Genomic DNA, 18,575 nt, shown 5'->3' with positions numbered 1-18,575 from the left:
GGCTACTGTACAACCAATTTCCACCTTGTTCCTCAAGGGGTCAGCCTTATTCACTTTGCTGAGTCCTGCTTAGTCCTGGGTCCTATCAATTATGAAGTAGCTCACTGACCAGTTCCGCACAGTACATTGGTACAATAAACGTGTCCTGCAGTTCTAAAAGAAGCAGTAGAATATTGCTCGTATAAACACATGAAATGGTTGACATGTTGACTACTTTGTGCAATGGTGTACTCCATGTAAATAATATGGGACACAACAGAGCTCTTGCTAGCCTACATTGATTAGCACCATTGGCACAGCCATGTACAGTACATGTAGCTGCAGTGATTTCGTTTCATCACACATCTCATCGTCATTTACTTAGCCTTCACACCACTAATTCTGTCCCTGAGTGAGAAGTCAAGTCTGATCCTTGGCTTTCACCACTCCTCAGGCAGCCAATTAGCAACAGCTCTCTTAGTATTTTCCTTGTATTTCCATGGCTTTTGCCAGCTGGTTAAAAAATCTGGGATGTTTTCTTTCTTTTTTTTCTTTCTGTGCGACACTCCCCACTTTTGACCTTGGCTTCAGAGAGGATGTTTGGAGCCCAGTCTCTCATAAGGCTTGGAAATGAACAAGATCACACAGAGGAGTTTTCACTGTGTTCTTTATGATTCTGTGCCTGTAATAATCTCCCCACACTTTCAGTCCATTATCTTGTAAACACTACTGGTGCTGGCAGGATAAAGAGCTGAAAATCCACCCCTTTATTCATCTTCATGCTATTGTTCTTTTATGAATGGCTCATATCCATTGCTTCTTGTGTCGGACAAAATCTGTGCAGAGCACAGGGGACATGTACGATTTTCTCTATTCCTTTTCATGTTGATTGATACTCATGTATGGTCTTTGTGGATGTCTTGTCTTGAAGGGAGACCCTGTGAACAGGAGTCTAATGGGGGATGTCCCCCCTGAGGACGAGCATGCGGTTTGCCATGTCATCTCATTTGCCTAAAGCAGGAATAAGAGCAATTCAGAACACATGAACAATTGCTTTCTTGCCTCTTGGTATCTTGGCAGGTATCAATTGGTGGCTTCTCTATAGGTCTTGTGAAACATTGGTACCCAGATCATTGGTGTGTGTGTGTGTGTGTGTGTGTGTGTGTGTGTGTGTGTGTGTGTGTGTGTGTGTGTGTGTGTGTGTGTGTGTGTGTGTGCGCCTACATGCATGTGTGAGACTAAGCATGTATCCCCTTGATAGATGTATACATTCTCCACTTTGCCACATCAGTCCACTAACAGCGGAAAAACTGATCCCGGAATCTGCTGTTGACTGTCAACTCAAAAAATCCAACCCGCCCACTCACCACTAGAAAGCGACCACCGTGAACGCACACATTTAATAGCTCTGCCATAAGTCCCATGAAAGGCCACGGGGATCTTTTTCTATCTATGACATTAATTTGTTTCACTCTCCAAACCGAGAAAAAATAAACAACGCAATTGCGGAATTATAACTGCCATTTTTTCATTCGTTGTGATGTATGATGCTGCAGTGAGATGGCTTATTTAGGTGGCTTTCTAAGGGACGTCATATTCATCTCCATGCAGTTTCATAAGCTGAAGTAATAACAAAAGTAAATCATCAGAGTGTGCGGTGTGCGCGCCCGCGTGTGATTTGAGCGGCGAGCTAATGAGCCACTTAACTACATTGTAATAACTATATAGTTAAAATGCGGTCCCATATTTTCTTGTTAGTTGTTCTCATTGTACCACTGTTGCCACTCCACTAACATGCTGAAGTACACTAATTCCTTTTGTGTTTCCTGATGTCCGCTGATGCCTGAGCCCCCCCCCCCCCCCCCCCCCCCCCCCCACCCCCACCACTTCCATTTATAGTTTGACTGGGGAAGGGAGTCAGGGGGTCCTCAGGCATCAGCCTTCAGCTGCCCGCCACTGTGGTCAGAGCCTGCTGCTGGCCCACCAGGGTTCTCACGCTAGTCCTCTACCTCTAAAGAGGCACAAGCCCCAGAGCCCTGGCCACACATACACACAAAGTCAAACACACACACACACACACACACACACACAAGGTGATATATGCTGTACATGAACACATATACATATGACACATGGTCATACATACAGACACACACACATACAGATTCGAGTACACACAAATACACATGTAGGAGCTTTATGCACACACAAGCACATAAGAGCACACACATTTTCACACACTCATACACAAATGTTTCTTTTCAATGTAAAATGTGACCTATATCCTGAGGGACAGACTTTAGAGAGAACATATCAAAACCAAATCAGACGTGACTTTGAAGATTGATTAGCAATTGAATGAAGCTCATCTGAGTCAATGGCACTCAAGCAACAATCCAAAGTGTTTATTAGCAGAGACTGATGAGGTTAAATTAGGGCTTTCATGGTATCTGTGATGTAGTTAGATTGTGCCTGGGTGAAAACGTAATCAGGAAGAGTTATTTAACCACCTACAGCAGACCTTGCTGGACTGTGGTAACAAAGAAAATGCTAATATCAGTAAAACCGCTAATATCATGTTAGGTGCCGAGGCAAGGCAGGGCTGACTCACTTTAGCGCAAATCCAAGCTACAATTTTGTTAATGAAAATATCTGAAATTGAAGCTCTAGCACGTCAGTGATCTTAGTGTACTGTTGTGAAGTTGTGGGGAGGTGCCAAAAAAAGCTGCCCTTATTTTTTTTTTATATAATTGCAACATTGGCATGTTGGCATAAGTTCAACAAGTAATGGAATAAATTCAACGAGGGGAAAAGGTGCTGTAGAAAAAAATATCTTTCCACTGAAGCGACTTGCTGCTTATGCCACATCTTTGTACAAGCGTACATCGTTGTTTCAATCTAGTGTGTCTTTAAATAGCTCTGTGTCTGTGTGTGTGTGTGTGTGTGTGTGTGTGTGTGTGTGTGTGTGTGTGTGTGTGTGTGTGTGTGTGTGCACGCACGCCTGTGTGTGCACGCACGCCTGTGTGTGTGGAAGGAGCGAGGAGTGAATGGCTTGGCTCCACATCAAAGGCCCCTGCAAGACTCTGCATTAACGAGGCCCTTTGTTTCCTGCCTCACAGATTACAACAGGTTTCTCCCTCCACTGCAATGGTTCAGGCTCTGCTAGGGAGAGCACAGTAACCTCAGGACCTACAGCCCACTACAGCCCTGTAGAGTAGGGGAGAGCTAGGGTAGAACAGTCATCACAATACCCCACTCATAGAAATGAATAAAGATCATTGTGATCCAACTACTATACCTACATCTGGTCCATAGCAGATTCACCCGTTCATAAACTTCCCTATCCCTCATTAACTCTGCAACAGCAAATGGCTGCTCCTTCAGCAAACGTTGTGTGATGTGAGACAGTTGGGTTGGGGTGCGTCCCAAGTGACACCCCATTCCCTATACAGCGTACTACTTTTGACCAAGCCCTATGGACCCTGGTCAAAAGAAGTGCACTATATAGGGAATAGAATTCCATTTGGAACATAGAGGTATGGTAGCTCCCATCAGAGAGCATTTTTAATGAGCCAGTCCAGCTCTTTTAACTGTAACATCTTTAGAAGCACATGAGCCAAAGCAGTCCTGAGACTAGATGGAACCTCTCCAATAATGGTTTGCTGCTTTCTTCTCCTCAAAAAAAGTCCTCCCTTAACTCAAAATGAGGCAGAAGTTTAGCTTACTTTTTTACATAGCATTTTACCTGCCTTCTTAACCTTTTTGTGAAAGGATTGGTCCAGCATTTAAAGTAACATCACTTTACTGAGCACATTGCATAATCACTGTTACATTCCTTATGGCTCCTTTTATGTGTTAATTATCTTCAGATTGGCTCGGCCTTATAACGTACTCAGAGGGGACATAATGTATCAATAATGTAGACTTCGGAGATGTATTCAAATAAGCGTTTGTGTAAAAGTCCTGGATATAACGTCTAAAAACTGCCCTGCATGCTAGAGGAGATAAACAGACAGAAAGGCAATTTTTCAGCAAACTCCAGTTTAGAAAAGGAGAGAGAACTGACCAGGTCACAGCGACAATGTAGTAATCATGTATGCATCCCAAATGGCACCCTATTCCCTATATAGTGCACCACATACAGTAGGGAATATAGTGTTATTTGGGATGCATACAATTTACATAAACAATTCACTCATCCAATTGAATTATTGTCATTTGCAGGGTTTCACATTCAAGGGTGCTTCATACTTCATTCATACTTGTGTTGAAGGGTGTAATATTTCATGGGGGAAAACCTACTTAAAAATGTAGGCTGTCGAAAAGATTAGCTAAGGTTCAGTTTTGCACGTTGAATATTGCTTGAGAGAACATGTTTTTGGTTGGAGGGAAACCAATAAAGCGCACACAAGTGGCTACAGTTAGGAACTGTTTCCCTTCGATGTGGCCTAACCTCAATGAAAGGATGTGATTTAATTAGTTTGCTGCTTTAATGTGCCTGAAGTTTATTTAGAAAGCAGAGTATATAATTTTTTTGTAGGAACGGCAATTTATCCATTGTGCCGTAAAAATCTGTGCAAGAGAGAATGGTTTCCCTTGCAAATGATTAAGAAATGGAAAAGGGGTTACTCAAATCCAAGTTTTCACTTGAAATCATTCCATGATTCCAAATTGTTTGAGCTTACTGATATCTGAGAAGGAAAAATGGAAGAACATTGGATTTTTGTTTGGTATTCCTCTTCTCTATCTAATTTCCCTCTCTGTTCATTTCAGCTGATGTTCAAAGCTTCATTCCGACTTAGACAAAAGTATTACATGAGTGGTTTAAAACATGACTTAAGTTTACAGAAGACTGCTCACTAGACCGTTGACTGGTGTGTAGGGTAGGAGGAGTTTGCATGTTTGGGACTATTCCATTGCTTCAATAGTACCAGTCAAGCTAAATCAAGCGCACCTGAAGTATTTGATTAATGTATTTGACTCGTGTCTGCCCCGCTCAATGACTAAATGTAAATGAAATGTCACTTGATATGTCAATGTTGTTCACAATAGACAACAACGCACTAGAGATGACATATACAAACACGTTTAACGTGTGTGAAACTTTAGAAATGTACGTTGCAGGATTCCACATCATTGTAAAGCCACATAATTATGTTGCTTGTAAAGTGTACAACATCACCACCCCAGACACATTTCGGTCTTAAAAACGTGCTCTAAATTGAACCCCTAAACATTCAAGTGACTAATTTATGTGCCATTAATGTTTGCATTGAGTTTCCATAAACTGTTGCCTGAAGCAATATTACCAATTGTACATATTTTTCTCTCGACATGAAGTGCTAGTGTCGGCAGACAGTGATTTTTGTTGACTGTTTTCTTTCCTTTTTTTGGCGTTTCCTGCCCCTAAGGCAGAGCAGAGAACTTACTGACATCTGACGTCATGTCTCCAATTCCCATAGAGGAGATAAGAGATGGGGATACAGAGGCTGGTGTGTGAGTGAGTAATGCACACACAAACACTGATAAGGAACGATTTGGAGTCCGACAAAGATAGATCTATGATATTAATCAAATCCAAAACTCACACACGGTCAAGTCCAACAAAGGAACGAGTGCATACGCCACCTCAAGGATATTTGAAACCAATGTGAGCACGTAGAGACACACACACACACACACACACACACAAAGTGTCAAAGAATCAAGAACTTGTGAAGTAAGCCACATAGTGAAACTGGTTCTATGAAAAAAAAAAAAACAGCTGTGTATATTTAATCAAAGCGAATAAACAAGGAGTTTAAACAACTCATTTATAATTTAGATTTGCATACATTAAGCAGCTCATTTTAATCTTTTTATTCATATGCATGGCCGATATTGTATAAATATGCAGCTTTATGCAAATACTAGGCACATTTTCTGTTTGTATTTAATTCTATTTCCCAGTTGAGGTTCATCATTTTCATTCACGGCAACAGATTAAGCCAAATATTAAGTCACAGCATGGGAGCGTATAAATATTTCTCAATTAAAACTCAGAAGACCATGCTACTGTATCAGCATTAAAAAAAATGCGTTGATGTGAAAAAATTGAAGAGACAGATGCTTGTTTGACAAGATACCAGACTCCTAGTCTACATCTTTTCCCTTCCAAGTTGTGTTTTTCCATCAATCAAAATCCAAGTGCTGTCGAGACTAGCGAGCCATGCCATGTCTCTTTTATTGATGAGATTGACTATTTTTCTGATGGTTTACAGGGGATGTCCTTACACGTCTCTGGTGTTCTCACTACATAAATACAAATGTCAAATAAATATTTCTACAACTTCACCAAATGTTGGGAGAAGATGATTTTAGGTGTTGTATCTAAATACACACTGTATACGAAGGAATCAAGTTTTACACTCTACATCCCCGATCTCTCTCTGTGTGTGTGTGTGTGTGTGTGTGTGTGTGTGTGTGTGTGTGTGTGTGTGTTTATATATAACAATGCTATAACAATGTTACACATTAGATAACGTTGTGGGAAATATCCTTCAATGCACAATAATCTGAAAGATTACAAAGTGTCCCCTTTGTTAAAAACAAGTAACTCTATCCATGATGAGGTGTTAAAACGTCATGAATGGGCTAATGCCCAGCAGGTTCTTAGGTGATGTCTCTTTAAGAACTGTACCCTCTGCGGAAACAATTGTACAACCCCCAACAAGTCATTGAATCCGTCAATCACCGGTCGGCGCTCTTTGATGTTGGGAGTCCTCGCCTTGTCTTGAGCTCAAATGCACTATTTGTTGCTGCCTGGCTGCATTACATTCAACGTACAGGGCCGCTCCACAGCAGAGCAACTTTTGTTGAGTTTTATACTTTGGCCGTATCTGAGTGCAACAAACTTGGGAGGTTTAGGTTAATAGAAAGTTTCGGTTTTTTTTTTCTAAGGAGCGCACCGCTGATTAGGCTAGGACAATATTTTGTTATTTTCAAAGCAACATGCCTCAGCTCAGCAGCGGCGGAGGAGATGATCTTGGAGCGAACGATGAAATGATATCCTTTAAGGATGAAGGCGATCAAGATGAGAAAATTCAAGAAAACGCTTTCACAGAAAGGGACTTAGCTGACCTCAAGTCGTCTCTGGTGAATGAATCCGAGACGAATCAAAGTCCGAACGCAGCGGTAGGTACAAGAGAGATAGTTCTTATGCGCTGTTGGTAAGGTTGAAAGCGGTTGTTTAAGGGGTCTTGGTGTGAAACTTTTGTCGCCTGGCCTGTTCAAAGTTATTCTCAGGTTACTAATCTATGTCTACTGTCATTGCTTTGGACACTTTCAGGCGGTCAGACGGGGACAGCAAAACGAACACAGAGGTTATCAAGAGAAACACCGGGAGCATCTCGACGGCGGTAAGAACTAACGTTAACAAACTCGCATATTTCCAGACAGCAGCTGAAGTAGGCAAATTGCATCGCAGTGAGTGAAATACGTTCCCTGGGATTTCTGACAATATTGTGTGACCATGTATTCATTCCCTGGGCTACATGGGTTATGACATGGTAATAATGTTTCAAGTAACTTCATTCTGAAAGACCTAACTAAAACCAAAAGCATAATGTAGGCATAAGCTTTACGTTAGGTTTATTTCTTGCCAATTCTGTCAAAAATACAAATACATTTTTTGGGCTGTGCTGAACCTCAGGGCAGGTAAGTTAAACGCTATTTAAAGTTTATAAGGAGCTCTAGTTCAGTAGAAATGTTTGAATGTGATAAATCACCAAGATGTGTCCACTCATGCAATTACCTAAAAGGGAGTTGAAAAAAATATTCTGTGGATCAATTACCTTCTTTTTGGACAGCCTGTAAAGATGCATCACACATTTTGTTACCATCAACAGTCAAGACTTGCGAGATCAGTGGTTAGCCCACTGTGGTGTGTGACAAACAACAACAACAACAAGGGATGGTGGTTTGTCTGTTTTTGTGATTCAAGATTAGGGCTGTCACTTTGTCACACAAATATGTGACAGTAGTAAAAACAAGTCTGTAACCTAGAATCTGTCAAAGAACTCTCGGTCATTATTTGTTGAAAATACTTTTGCTTATTATACCAATTTTAACTACAGTAGGCAACAGCAACAAAAATGAAAGTCATTCGGAAGGTAAGTGAACATGAGAAAACATGTTATCTCACATTTTTTTGTTGTTGGTCTCACTCCACAGTTTCCAAACATCAAGATGGAGGAATGTACAAAACAGCGTATCCAGGGTACCCGTTTCTCATGCTGCCTGACCCATACATCCCAAACGGATCAATGTCCCCATCTGTAAGTCCACCTTCCACATCACAATGTCGAGTTCATCACTCTGTTTCATTATTATGGATTGTTATTCCAGGTCAGGTGCACGATCAGTTAAACGTCTATACCTGAAAGTCAAATTGCGAGGGCAACAAACTGTAAGGGAATGAGAAAGTCTGGGGAAAAAGGGATTCAAAGCCACGTGTACTCCAGTAGATTTTGATTTCTGTACTGCCATGGTATTACTCTGATATGAAGTATACATCCGCACCCTCATGCAAGTTTGAGTATGGCCTGAATCAGTAGATCAGAAAACAAAGTGTATTTTGCGCACACTTTTGTATGTTTTCTGTGTATTGGTATCTTATAACATTAAAGGGAACTATGCATCTTTGATGAGGTGAAGCACATTCTGTTAAATCTGCCGAAAACAGAAGAACAAAAACGCACATATTTGGCATGGCGTTTAATTATTATTTTTTAAAGCATACTTTTCGGTCTTCATTTCGGGTCATAACGTTTCTTTCATCAACACTCCAAGGGTTCTGAAAGAAACGCTCGCACATTCAGAAGCTCAAGTTTAAACGGGGTCCGGATAGGAGGCCTAGTCATGTTGCCACTCAAATGACCAAAAAGTATCAAGTGTGTGTTTTGTGTCTGTGTGTGTGTGAGACACCTAATTGTATACAGACCAAAAACAGTCTTCCATTTGTTAGGCCCCACGTAGTGGCTTTATATGCCTTCAAAATGCATCAGACATTTATAAAAAATAATGAACACATTTTATTGAGACGTTCTAAAGCTGTCATTATAAAATAAACACAATACTCTGAATTATTTTCAGCGTTACGCCCAGAAACGAATGTGTCGCTACCTCTTTCTTCTTATAAATCAATTCCCCCGTTTTATCCTTAAATGCCCCGCAGTGCAAAGCACATAGGTTCTAAAGATTGTTTTGGGAATAAAGGGCACTTTCTTCCTTTTGTGTCTGTATGTGTCTCCACGGCTCCACACAATGCTCACTTGTTGCTTCCCTTGTAATTACCCGGCAGCAATAGCAGTACTGTAGCTGCAGATCTATCTACCTGCCACTTCTGTCTATCTACCTGCCACTTCAAAAGGAAGGGAGGATGGTGTAGATGGTGATTATTGCATGGGACATGGCAGTGGGGCGCGAGGGGAAACAGGGCTGTGAATCCCCTTCTGTTTGGCCTACCAGTTCTGATGTTTACGTTGAACAAGGTGATGCCTGTCTTCACCTCGCCTCACCCAGAGGCAGGCACTCTGCTTCTATCTCAGCTCAGGCGCTCTATCGCCTCATTGTTTTAGCTGGGTTCATTTTGTCAGTTTTTGACTTGGCTGATGCCTATCTTTGTTATTTGTTTTGGTAGCAATTTGTGAATTTACCTCACGGGAAACAATGACAGAAATATTCTCTTTTCTTTCCATTTATTCTTGTCTGTTGAACTTTTGTTTAGGCATGTCAAATGACCTTGTTAAAACTCTAGACTATCCACAGGGTAACAATTCATTTTGTTAAAATATATAAGACTATTATAAGACTAGTATTCGACTATTGAAAGGAGAATTTGAATCCATTTTGTTACAAAATATGTACATTTCTTCAATTAGTTGAAATGCCTCACGAAACAGATTGTCTAATTAGCTGATTTTTTACCCCAGACAGTTGAATCGAACCCCTTATTGTTTTAGAATTAATGTTATTAACTCTTCAAAAGAATTTCACAAAAATCTATTCTCTTTACAGAAATCATTTTACAATGTCTAAAAAGAAAACACAAGGCTGGAAAGCGTGTTCCTTCTAAGCCGAACGGGTCCTAATACAATTACTACAGCGTCGTTTCATGGGACATGCCAGGGAATTATGTTCTGGCTGTAACATTAATGTAGATATCAGTTGTCCTTCCAGATACAGTGTCAAAAGAAGGCGATTTGAGACAATCCCAGATGCTTCACTAGATTTCCCTAGCTTTTCTGTGAACAAAGCTTCCTCCTGAGTGTGTAGCGGTGACGCGAGAAGGCTCAGGGTGTATGTAATGCTGTGGATTACCAGAAGACATTGTTTCATTTGAGGGGATCAGTAGAAGAGGGTCGTTTGAAGGAGCCAAACCCCTGCGGAGGAAGGGTTCTAAATGAGAGCCACCAGAATACACTCCTCCTGATCTGTCTATTTCTCTCCTCTCTCTCTCCCTCCTCATGGTATCCTCGCCACAATGCACTCCTCCTCATCTCCCCAGCCGTCTCTCTCAGCCCATCGTCTCGCTCTTCGAATCTCCTTTGCGATCACCCCTCTCCTTCTCTTCCTTACCTTCTGTCTCGCTTATATAAATACACTTGTTTTCTCTCCCCTTTTCTTCATTCCCTCTCCTCTTCTCCTTCTGCTCTCTATCCTCTTTCCTCTTTACTCCCCGTGTCACTCTCCTCTTTATCTCCCCTCCTCTTTCCTCTCCCTCTCTATCTCCTCCCTTTCTCTCCCTCTTCTCTCTGATGGCCTTGCATCCCGGCGGGTGGTGAGGCCCCGGGTGGAGGATGTTTGCGGTGGGCTGTGCTCATGGAGGGCTAGAATGTCAGGACAATCATCAGAGCCCAGAGAGCCTGTGATGTGGAAGATGTGGTTCACCGTGTGGATCACAGGCGCTAACATGTCTAGCGGACAGACTGGGGCGGCTGTAAATCATATCCCACTTACCCCTGTTCAATTAGAACAGTTCATCGCGGACGTGTTCACATCGTTTCTTCAATGTATTGAATCTTGAGCAAGTGAACATTATTAAAAGGCCAGCTCGTTGTTTCAAATATTTGATAGTGAATTTTCACAAATACTCTTAACTGAGCTTTTTGGTGTTCCGCTTAAATTCCGTCAGTCAACTTTTTGAGTATCGTCACACAGGAAACAGGATACAATCTTAAAAAAATAAAAAAAAAACTTTACCAGTTCAGCCCTCCCTCTCCGTATCTCTCCCTCTTTCTGTCTGTGGGTGTGCCTCTGCATTGCTTCTGTGCTGAACTATCTGTGCCTTAAGTGTTAGTCCTTCCCCAGATCAAGGGATTCATTACAAGCAAAGCCCAGGATCGCACGTCCCCAGATCACACATCCTTGTCTGGCATTGTGAAGTGCTGTTTACACTGGCTTGTTCAACTAGCCCCTAGTCCCTAGGTAAACAATAGCAGAACACTGATTTAGGCCCTGTAATCCCTGCATACAAGCCCATGGGCTGGGGCTCTGTGCCTCTGACTGACAACGATAAGAAACTGTGGTGCTGGATTATGCTCCGCTAAAGAAAAGCAGCTTTTCCCGGCCCTCGTGCGCGTGCGCGTGTGTGTGCGTGTGCGTAAAAACTCCTTGGAAATGTTTGACTGCCCCAAAACGGCTCCTTATTATGTAATTTAACATTTTAAGCATGAGATTATTGAAATGATCAAGGATGATGGTGGCGGTCTGGCAGAGTAGCCGAATGAAAATCAAATCAAATCTAACTTTATTTGTCACATGTGCCGAATACAGCAAGTGTAGACCTTACCGTGAAATGCTTCCTTACAAGCCCATAACCGACGGTACGGATGTACATATAGATGTATGGACCGCAGTAGAACATTCAGAGAAAGCCGTGTCAGTCAGAGAATGTTTAGGACAGCAGGAAATGACAGAGAGGCTGCAGATTTAAATACAAATGATGATAAGGGGCCCTCATCCTCAGCTCTTTGAAGTGGTTGGCTATAAAGAAGCCTCGAGAGAAAATGTGTACAAGCCTATTTTAAGAGGCGGAAACATTTAGAAAATATAAGAAACCTGTTGAATCCCCTGAGGCGTTTATAGCTGTAATTATTAATGCACTTATTTCCTTGTTCCTCCCCACAGCAAATTTTGAGTCCATTTAAAGAGCTCTCCTGAAAGGTGGATGTTCCAGCATCTGCTGCAGAGGTTTCTCTTTCATAGTCTTTGACTCAAAATCACAGTTTCAATGACTAACATGGTTTATAACTCCGCCTCTTTTTTTTTTTTACAAGAGTGCTACTCACGAATCTGAGAGAGTCTCAGTTGGAAGTGAGCGTCTCTAATAAACCCTCCTCTTTAGTCTACTAGAGGCTTCCGCCATGAGCCGCTCGGTCCTTCTTTGGGTCCCTGTTTCTATTTGTCTGCGAGGTCTTTACAGTTGGGGTGTGTGTGGGGGGGGGGGGGGGGGGTGAAGAGATGTTGCACCCAGGTGACTCACTGGCTGACGGGAGCAAACCAAACGGAGGCTCAATTGCTGTTGTTGACAGCCCAGATGCTCAGGAGGATGATTATCACACAGGCCGGCACAGCACAGGGGGGTTTAAATAGAACGTCTTCCTTCCTAGTCTCCACCTTGCAAGCAGGACTAAATATAGGCCTCGGGAACATGCGGTAACCTGCTTTGTACACCTTTGATGTGTAATTATCGAATCGTTGACTTTTCCAAATTCCAATCCGGGGCTGAGGTACCCCGTGTTACTAGGACACTGTAGTTGTAGACAGGTTCATATTGCTTCCTGTTGACCTACCTGAAAATAAATGACAAGGGTGTCTGATAGGTCGCTCGAAGGTTAATGGTCATGTGACATATGGGAAGCAGGTTTTGTATCATTTCGTGTTACTGTACTTCATAGTGCCGTTACATGGCACTTTCATACAGCATCACCTTCCCCAGATGAATCATATTTTAAGTATATACACACAGCCTGTACTTTTTCATCAAAAGAGAGAGAGAAAAATCCCCCGGCTTATATAACCATAACTTTTGATTCTTGATGTCAGAGGGTGGTATCACTTTGATGTTTCAGGATGATGTTTCTGAAAAAGAGGGATTGCTGGGGAGGAAAAGCAAGAGGAAAGAAGATGAAGGTGGCTGAACAAAACATGCGGGCACCTTTAAGCTGGCCCGAGCTCTGTGCTATAGGGGACTGGAGATATAACAATTAAGGTAGATAGCTAGATACGGAGGAGACGGTTCGGGTCTGGGACTCTATGGAGCTGCGGTGTCCAGGCTGGGGACACTGTAACCTGGGTAGAGTGAGTGACAGTCTCCTGGGCCACTTGGCCGATTGTCTCCGTTTTAATGGCCTGCCTTCCTGGGCCACAGCTGTCTCATTCTCACCCTGTTGTGTCTGTGTCCCTGGCCAATTGGTATTTGTCAGGCTGGGGGTGAGAACTCAGCAGCGTGTCCCACCACTGGCGGAGGGCCAGGGGGAGATGGAGGAGGGTGGTGCCTGGGTGGGGGTGGGGGTGGTGGTGGGAAGCTAGGCCCTGGAGGGAGGGTGGAGGAGGTCAACCCTTCGGTGGTGTGAAGTTCAGGCAGGTTACCGTTGTTTTCCTGGGCGCTAGCTAGTAGAACACGAGTGACTGAGGCCTCCATTGTGAATGAAGCCGTTGTTTTTGGCCCGTCCACTGTGATGTCATCTCATCTACAGCATCTGGGCCTGGGTTAAGATAGGAAATCAGTCTTCTGTTTTTCCAACTATGAAATACCAGTGTGTTGGGTGATGGGGTGTGTCTGTTCACAAAGCCTGTTTGAGAGAGCGAGAGAGAGAGAGAGAGAGAGAGAGAGAGAGAGTTGTTATTGTGGGGTTTGTTGTCTTCTCTCAATCAATCACATTTATTTATAAAGCCCTTTTCACATCAGCAGTGCAGAAACCCAGCCTAAAACCCCAAAGATCAAGCAATGCAGATGTAAAAACACAGTGGCTAGGAAAAACTCCCTAGAAAGGCAGGAACCTAGGAAGAAACCTAGAGAGGAACCTGGCTCTGAGGGGTGGCCAGTCCCCTTCTCTCTTGTTGACAGGCATTTTATAGATGGGTGGCCGAATGGTTACTGCATGGCCCTAGATGACAGGTTGCCATGTGCTCTCTCTTTTATCTGGCTCTGTAAGGAACTTTATGACCCGTTTGCGCTTGTGAGTCTTCTGTCTTGCATCCAAACTACCATGTGTGCTCAGAGAAGGGTGGGAGCTTTCATCTTGATGTGCTTTGTTTTGTGCGGGGCCTGCTCTGGTGGAATTCCCCCCCCCCCCGTCACATGAAAACTGTGTCCGTTATTACTATTGCCCTAATCCCTGTCATTTCACAGAAGGTTCATAGCATGACACAGTGAAGCATGTAACTGAATGCTGCTCGATGTTTCGTCTGAATAGGTCGGGAGGGAAGTCGTAGTGGGTTGAGCTGTGTTGGACACACACGCAATAGTGTGTTGCTTGCTTCTACCCAATGTGGATGAGGCGTGTTATAAAATTGTGTGTCATGGACGTCGTTCACAGTATTACAATTATGTGTTTGGGTGTAGGGCCTATCTTATTGTAAATGGTTATAGTTATAACAAGTGACTAGCAATGCATATATTACATAAATGAATTCTGTCACATGATTATGAATCACTGTAAATTATTGCAAGCTGTTTTGGTGCCTTTCAAGAGGCCACACAGGAACTCAGCCCTCTGTCACAGGTTGTTCTGCCCACTTCTGCTGTGGTCATGTGACGTGCGTCCCCTGCTGGGACAGGCCCAGCCGTGGCGGAGCAGAGCGGCAGAACCACACAGCAGCAACAGCAGGAGAGAACCAGACCAGAGCTGAGCGGTGGTGGTGGGTGGGTGAGGGTGTGGGTGGAGCTGCTGGTAGATGGGTATCAGATGGGGCAGGATTAGGTCACTGTGATCGCACCCATGTGTGCCTGCCCCATGTGGCTGGGGTGGCTCCACCGGGTCTGGGGCTGGGCACCGGCTCACTTAGGGTGCGGGGCCCGGCCTGGTGGATGGGTGGGGGAGGGGAGCTGGGCAGTGCTGGTGGGCCGTGGCTTGACCCCAGCAGAGGGAGGTTCAGCCCAAGCCCTTTGCTGCATCCCAAATGGGCTATATGGGGAACAGGGTGGGCGTTTGGGACACACACCTTGTCCCAGAGCTGCGCTGGGTAGCTGCACTGGCATTGGAAGTTGAGAAATGGAATGGTCTACTTTCAAAGTTACATGTTGAACTGTATTGTGTTGAAGGGGAGGTGGGAAGTGGAATCTGTGGTGGATTTCTTGGGTTCAGCCTCGCCATCAAAGAAAGAATAGGCATGTTAGAGTATGTATCAGTAGCATCGAATCAGATCAACTCTAATCACGTTTTATTTGTCACATGCGCTGAATACAACAGGTGTAGTAGACCTTACAGTGAAATGCTTACTTACAAGCCCTTTTAACCAACAATGCAGTTTTAAGAAAAATAAATATTAATAAAAAAATTGATAACTAAAAAATTAAAAATAAACATAACAAATAATTAAAGAGCAGCAGTAAAATAACAGTAGCGAGGCTATATACAGGGGGGTACTGGTACAGAGTCAATGTGCGGGGGGCACCGGTTACTCGAGGTAATATGTGCATGTAGGTCGAGTTAAAGTGACTATGCGTAGATAATAAACAGAGTAGCAGCAGCGTAAAAGAGGGGAGGGGGACAATGCAAATAGTCTGGGTAGCCATTTGATTAGCTGTTCAGGAGTCTTATGGCTTGGGCCTAGAAGCTGTTAATAAGAAGCCTTTTGGACCTAGACTTGGCGCTCAGTGTGCGGTAGCAGAAAGAACAGTCTATGACAAGGCTGGCTGGAGTCTTTGACAATTTTTCGGGCCTTCCTGTGACACCGTCTGATATAGAAGTCCTGGATGGCAGGAAGCTTGGCCCCAGTGATGTACTGGGCCGTACGCACTACCCTCTGTAGTGCCTTGTGGTCTGAGGCTGGGCAGTGATGCGACGAGTCAGGATGCTCTCGATGGTGCAGCTGTAGAACGTTTTGAGGATCTGAGGACCCATGCCAAATGTTTTCAGTCTCCTGTGGGGGAATAGGCTTTGTCTTGCCCTCTTCACGACTGTCTTGGTGTGTTTGGACCATGATAGTTTGTTGGTGATGTGGACACCAAGGAACTTGAAGCTCTCAACCTGCTCCACTACAGCCCCGTCGATGAGAATGGGGGCGTGCTCTGTCCTCTGTTTTCTGTAGTCCACAATCATCTCCTTTGTCTTGATCACATTGAGGGAGAGGTTGTTATCGTGGCACCACACGGCCGGGTCTCTGACCTCCTCCCTATAGGCTGTCTCGGTCGGTAGTCATTTAGGCAGGTTACCTTAGTGTTCTTGGGCACAGAGACTATGGTAGTCTGCTTGAAACATGTAGGTATTACAGACTCAGTCAGGGACAGGTTGAAAATGTCAGTGTAGACACTTGCCAGTTGGTCAGCGCATGCTCGGAGTACATGTCCTGGTAATCCATCAGGCCCGGGAGCCTTGTGAATGTTGACCTGTTTAAAGGTCTTACTCACATAGGCAGGCAGAGAGCGTGATCACACAGTCGTCTGGAACAGCTGATGCTCTCATGCATGCTTCAGTGTTTTTTGCCTTGAACCGAGCATAGGAGTAATTTAGCTCTTCTGATAGGCTTGTGTCACTGGGCAGCTCACGGCTATGCTTCCCTTTGTAGTCTGTAATAGCTCGCAAGCCCTGCCACATCCGATGAGCGTCGGAGCCAGTGTAGTACGATTCAATCTTAGTCCTGTTTTGATGCTTTGCCTGTTTGATGGTTCGTCGGAAGGCATAGCGCGATTTCTTGTAAGCTTCCAGGTTAGAGTCCCGCTACCTTTTAGCTCAGTGTGGATGTTGCCTGTAATCCATGGCTTCTGGTTGGGGTATGTACGTACAGTCACTGTGGAGACGACTTCATCATTGCACTTATTGATGAAGCCAATGACTGATGTGGTGTACTCCTCAATGCCATCAGAAGAATCCCGGAACATAGTCCAGTCTGTGCTAGCAAAACAGTCCTGTAGTTTAACATCTGCTTCATCTGACCATTTCTTTATTGATCAAGTCACTGGTGCTTCCTGCTTCAGTTTTTGCTTGTAAACAGGAATCAGAAGGATATAATTATGGTCAGATTTGCCAAATGGAGGGCGAGGGAGAGCTTTGTATGCATCTCTGTGTGTGAAGTAAAGGTGGTCTAGAGTTTTTTTCCTCTGGTTGCACATTTAACCTGCTGGTAGAAATGAGGTAAAACGGATTTATGTTTCCCTGCTTTAAAGTCCCCGGCCACTAGGAGCACCGCCTCTGGATGAGCGTTTTCCTGTTTGCTTATGGCCGTATACAGCTCATTGAGTGCGGTGGTAAATAGACAGCTACGAACAATATAGATGAAAACTCTCTTAATAAATAGTGTGGTCTACAGCTTATCATGAGATACTCTACCTCAGGCAAGCAAAACCTCTAGACTATTAGATTTCGTGCACCTGCTGTTGTTTACAAATATATACAGACCGCCACCCCTTTTCTTACCGGAGGCGGCTGTTTTATCTTGCCGATGCAGCGTAAAACCCGCCAACTGTATGTTATTCATGTCGTCATTCAGCCACGACTCGGTGAAACATAAGATATTACAGTTTTTAATGTCCCGTTGGTAGGATATTCGTGATCGTAGTTTGTCTATTTTATTATCCAATGATTGTATGTTGGCTAAGAGTACTGATGGAAGAGGCAGATTACCCACTCGCCATCGGATCCTTACAAGGCTCCTCGATTACTCCCTCTCTTTCTCATGCGAATCACGGGGATGTGGGCCTTGTCGGGTGTCTGAAGTAAATCCTTCGTGTCCGACTCGTTAAAGGAAAAAAAAATCTTATTCCAGTACGAGGTGAATAATCCATGTCCTGATATCTAGAAGCTTTTTTCGGTCATAAGAGACGGTGACAGAAACATTTATATACAAAATAAGTTACACATAATGCGAAAAAACACACACATAGCACAATTGGTTGGGAGACCATAAAACGGCAGCCATCTCCTTTGGCGCCATTGTACTAAAGCCATAAGGCCATATGTTTGTGCTTGGCTATGTGTGGGTTCTGGTCGAGAGCAGGCTGGGGACAGTCGGCCCCATACTTACCAACATTAAAATAACTTTATTTGAAAGGTATTTTAGATTCATTTTCATTGAATTATAAACGTTTTCGTGTTTGGAAGAGCATGTGACTACCCTGTAAATCTTATGGAACAAAATCCCAAAGAGAGAGAAAGAGTAAAAGATTCCACTCCCGTGCAGACAGACAGGCAGAACATTTTGCCCATTTTCTAACTCCAATCACAACATGGAGTCCTGTTGTTCTTCATGGATGGAATTCATTTGTTTGTTTATTTTTCCGTCATTGACTCCAAAGGGGAACTCAGCCAGTCTTTGTTCAACATTAAGAGCAATGCCCCCTAACATTTTCTTCTCTAACGATCTGATATCCATTACCATGTTCATTTCAAACC

The 18,575-nt window shown here is 43.6% G+C and overlaps 1 protein-coding gene across 10 annotated transcripts in view; it reads left to right on the top strand.

Moving 5' to 3' along the window:
* The first annotated feature begins 6,706 nt into the window (after positions 1-6,706).
* Positions 6,707-18,575, top strand: part of LOC110537729 (transcription factor 7-like 2) — a 69,050-nt gene continuing 57,181 nt past the window's right edge. For 6 of the 10 annotated variants that reach the window (XM_021624066.2, XM_021624065.2, XM_021624070.2 and 3 more), the window contains exons 1-3: positions 6,707-7,152; positions 7,307-7,376; positions 8,191-8,294. In XM_021624066.2, coding sequence (XP_021479741.2) covers positions 6,970-7,152; positions 7,307-7,376; positions 8,191-8,294 — 357 coding nt within the window. In that variant the 5' untranslated portion in view covers positions 6,707-6,969. The remainder of the gene's footprint in view (positions 7,153-7,306; positions 7,377-8,190; positions 8,295-18,575) is intronic. The other 4 variants (XM_021624067.2, XM_021624074.2, XM_021624071.2 and 1 more) reach the window with 1 other exon arrangement.

This window comes from Oncorhynchus mykiss, chromosome 12, assembly GCF_013265735.2.
Source record: "Oncorhynchus mykiss isolate Arlee chromosome 12, USDA_OmykA_1.1, whole genome shotgun sequence".
Classification (NCBI taxonomy): domain Eukaryota; kingdom Metazoa; phylum Chordata; class Actinopteri; order Salmoniformes; family Salmonidae; genus Oncorhynchus; species Oncorhynchus mykiss.
The sequence above is the reverse complement of the archived record's forward strand: the minus strand, read 5'-3'. Positions and strand labels throughout refer to the sequence as shown.